This window comes from Geospiza fortis, unplaced genomic scaffold (assembly GCF_000277835.1).
Source record: "Geospiza fortis unplaced genomic scaffold, GeoFor_1.0 scaffold509, whole genome shotgun sequence".
NCBI classification, from domain to species: Eukaryota; Metazoa; Chordata; class Aves; order Passeriformes; family Thraupidae; genus Geospiza; species Geospiza fortis.
Window position 1 is genome coordinate 216,608 of NW_005054666.1, and position 3,490 is coordinate 220,097.

Genomic DNA, 3,490 nt, shown 5'->3' on the forward strand with positions numbered 1-3,490 from the left:
GTTCCAGAGGATCCTGGGGAAAAGAGGGAATTGCAGGGAAACCGGGAATTCCGGGGATTCCAGGAAATGTTGGGAATTTGGGAATGGAGGGAAATCCACGGATCCATCCTGGAATTCTGCATCCATCCCCAGGGGTTTGGAGGGAATGTGGGGATGGAAAAGGGAAAGATTCCCCCAAAATTCCCAAAAACTCTCCAAAAATGAAATTGCCTGGAATCCCCTGAAGTTCCTGGGAAATTCCTGGGAAATTCCCAAAAACCCTCTGGAATTCTGAAAAATTCCTCAAAACTCCCAAAAAAATCCCAGAAATCGCCCCAAAATCCCCAGAAATTCCCAGGAATTCCCTGAAAATCCCAGAAATCCCTTGAAATTCCAAGGAAATTCCCAAAAATCCCTAAAATCCCCCAGAAAATCTCCAGAAATTCCCTGAAAATCCCAGGAATTCCCAGAGATCCCTTGAAATTCCAAGGAAATTCCCAAAAATTCACAAGGAAATTCTCAGCAATTCCCAAGGAAATTCCCAAGAAAATTCCAAGGAAATTCTTGGGAATTCGTGAAGTTCCCAGAAATCCCCCAAAATTCCCAGGGAAATTCCCTGGAGTTCCCAAGGAAATTCCCAGGAATCCCCAAAATTCCCCAGAATCCCAAGGAGATTCCCTAAAATTCCCTAGAAATCCCTTGAAATTCTCCAAAATTTCCTGAAATCCCCTGAAATTCCCAGGGAAATTCCCAAGAAAATTCCAATGAAATTCCCCAAGGAAATTCCCAGAAATCCCCCAAAATTCCCGAGGAAATTTCCTGAAATTCCCAGGGAAATTCCCAAGAAAATTCCAATGAAGTTCCCAGAAATTCCCAAGGAAATTCCATTGAAATTCCCAGAAATCCCTCAAAATTCCCGAGGAAATTCCTAGAAATTCCCAGGGAAATTCCCAAGGAAATTCCAAGGAAATTCCCAAGGAAATTCCCAAGGAAATTCCCAGAAACCCCCCAGAATTCCCAGGAATCCCTGCTCACCTCCTTCCCGTGCCATTCCCGGCCGTTTTTCCCGGGAATTTCCCGCTCCTGGCCCTCGGCGCATTCCCGGTTTTCCTTCCCCTCCTCGTTTCCCGCCGTTTCCGGAAGATTCATTTGCACCAATCCCAGAAATCTGGGAATTCCCAACCTCGGAAATCCGGGAATTCCCAACGTTGGAAATCTGGGAGTTCCCAACCTCAGAAATCTGGGAATTTGCACCAATCCCAGAAATCTGGGAATTCCCAACCTCGGAAATCCGGGAATTCCCAACGTTGGAAATCTGGGAGTTCCCAACCTCAGAAATCTGGGAATTTGCACCAATCCCAGAAATCTGGGAATTCCCAACCTCGGAAATCCGGGAATTCCCAACGTTGGAAATCTGGGAGTTCCCTACCTCAGAAATCTGGGAATTTGCACCAATCCCAGAAATCTGGGAATTCCCAACCTCGGAAATCTGGGAGCTCCCGAGCTCGGAAATCTGGGAATTCTTGAGCTCAGCATTCCCACCCTCAGAAATCAGGGAATTCCTGAGCTTGGAATCCTGGGAATTCTCACCATTGGAATTCCCACCAATTGTCGAATTCTGGGAATTCCCAACGCTGGAAATCTGGGAATTCCCAAGCTCGGAAATCTGGGAATTCCCAGCTTTGGAAATTTGGGAATTCCCGCCAATCTTGGCACTCTGGGAGTTCTCGACCGCAGAAATCTGGATATTCCCAATGTTGGAAATTTGGGAATTCCCAATCCCAGAAATCCCAGAATTCGGGCAAATCCCAAGCTTGGAGTTGTGAGAATTCCCAACATTGGAAATCTGGGAATTTTCACCCTCAGAAATTCGGGAATTCCCACCAATCCCAATCCCAGAAATCCGGGAATTCCCAACGTTGGAAATCTGGGAATTCCTGAGCTCAGATCTCCGGGAATTCCCGATCCCAGATTTCTGGGAATTCCCGATCTTGGAATTCCGGGAATTCCCGCTGCTTTTCCCCTTGGCGTTGCCTTTGCAGCTGCCGCCATTCTTCTTGGAATTCCCGGATTTCCCGGCAGAATTCCCGGATTTCCTGGTGGATTTCCCGCCAAATCTCCCAGATCCCGAATTCCCAGCATTCCCGGATGCGGAATTCCCGGAATTCCCGGGTTTTTCCGGGATGTTCCCCTCCCCCAGCAGCTCCCGCAGCCGTTTCCTCTCCAGGGGATCCAGGTAATTCCTCTGCCCATAAAACACCCCCACGGAAAAGTGGGAATTCCTGGGAATTCCCGGATTTCCCGCCAGAATTCCCGAATTTCCTGATAGAATTCCCGAATTTCCCGATGGAATTCCCGAATTTCCCGCTGGAATTCCCAGATTTCCCGCTGGAATTCCCAGATTTCCCCCTGGGAGCTGCAGCCTCCGGGACGGCGCCGCTTTCTCCCGGGTTTCCTGCTCGGGGCTGGGAGAATTCCAGGAATTTTGGGAATTGTGGGATGCAGATCCCGGAGCAGCTCGGGGCCGTTTGCGCTGCGGGGTCCGGAATTCCGAGCAGGAGCTGGAAAAACAAAAAAAAAAACGGGAATGAGGGAAGCGGAGGGGGCATCCCAGGAATGCCAGATTTCGGGGATTTGTTGGGATTTTTGGAAGTTTCGGGGATTTTGGGGGATTTTCTTGAGTTTTTGGGATTTTGAAAATTTGAGAATTTTTGGGGTTTTTTTGGATTTTGGGAATTTTTTAAAGGATTTCTTTGGGGACTTTTGGGGGTTTTTTTGGGAATTTTGAGAATTTTGGGGATTTTTTGGGGGCTTTTTTGGCATTGTGGATATTTTGGAGATTTTTGGAGGTTTTTGGGATTTGGGAGATTTTGGGGGGATTTTTGGAGATTTTTGGGGATTTTGGAAATTTTTGTGATTTAGGGGATTTTAGGATGTTTTTTGGAGTTTCGGGGATTTTGGGGGGATTTTGGAGTTTTGGGGGGACTTGTTGGGGATTTGGGAGTTTTGGGGATTTTTCGGGTTTCAGGCTGTTGAGATTTTGGGATATTTGGGATTCTGGGTGGATTTTTAGGGGATTTTTTGGGGTTTCTGGGCTCTCACCTGTCGGGCTCCCGGCTCCGTTTCCGGGGCGTTCCGGAGCTGCTGCAAATGCAGGTCGGGGCTTGGGAGGGAATTCCAGGGGAACCCCAAACCCAAACTCCAAATCCCAAAAATCCCAAAACCCCCAAAAAAACCAAACCCCAAAAAACCCCCAAGCCCCTCCCCGAAAAACCCCAAATCCCCAGCTGGGGGCTCTGGTTCCCCTCAGAGCCCCAAATCCCAGCCCGGAGACCTCGGAGCTCCATCTGAACCCCCTCGGAGCTCCATCCGAGCCCTCCTCGGAGCTCCATCATAGCTCCCCTCGGAGCTCCATCCGAGCCCTCCTCGGAGCTCCATCATAGCTCCCCTCGGAGCTCCATCAGAGCCCCCTCGGAGCTCCATCAGAGCCCCCTCGGAGCTCCATCAGAGC

At 49.3% G+C, this 3,490-nt stretch overlaps 1 protein-coding gene across 1 annotated transcript in view; it reads right to left on the reverse strand.

Annotated features, from left to right (window-relative positions):
• Positions 1–886: 886 nt before the first annotated feature.
• The window catches only part of LOC115948996 (uncharacterized transmembrane protein DDB_G0289901-like), a 4,959-nt gene continuing 2,355 nt past the window's right edge, over positions 887–3,490 (reverse strand). Inside the window, exons 2-5 of the mRNA XM_031065020.1 lie at positions 3,082–3,123; positions 2,389–2,540; positions 1,163–2,346; positions 887–907 (exon numbers count right to left, since the gene is read on the reverse strand). Of these exons, the coding sequence (XP_030920880.1) occupies positions 887–907; positions 1,163–2,346; positions 2,389–2,540; positions 3,082–3,123 (1,399 nt within the window). The remainder of the gene's footprint in view (positions 908–1,162; positions 2,347–2,388; positions 2,541–3,081; positions 3,124–3,490) is intronic.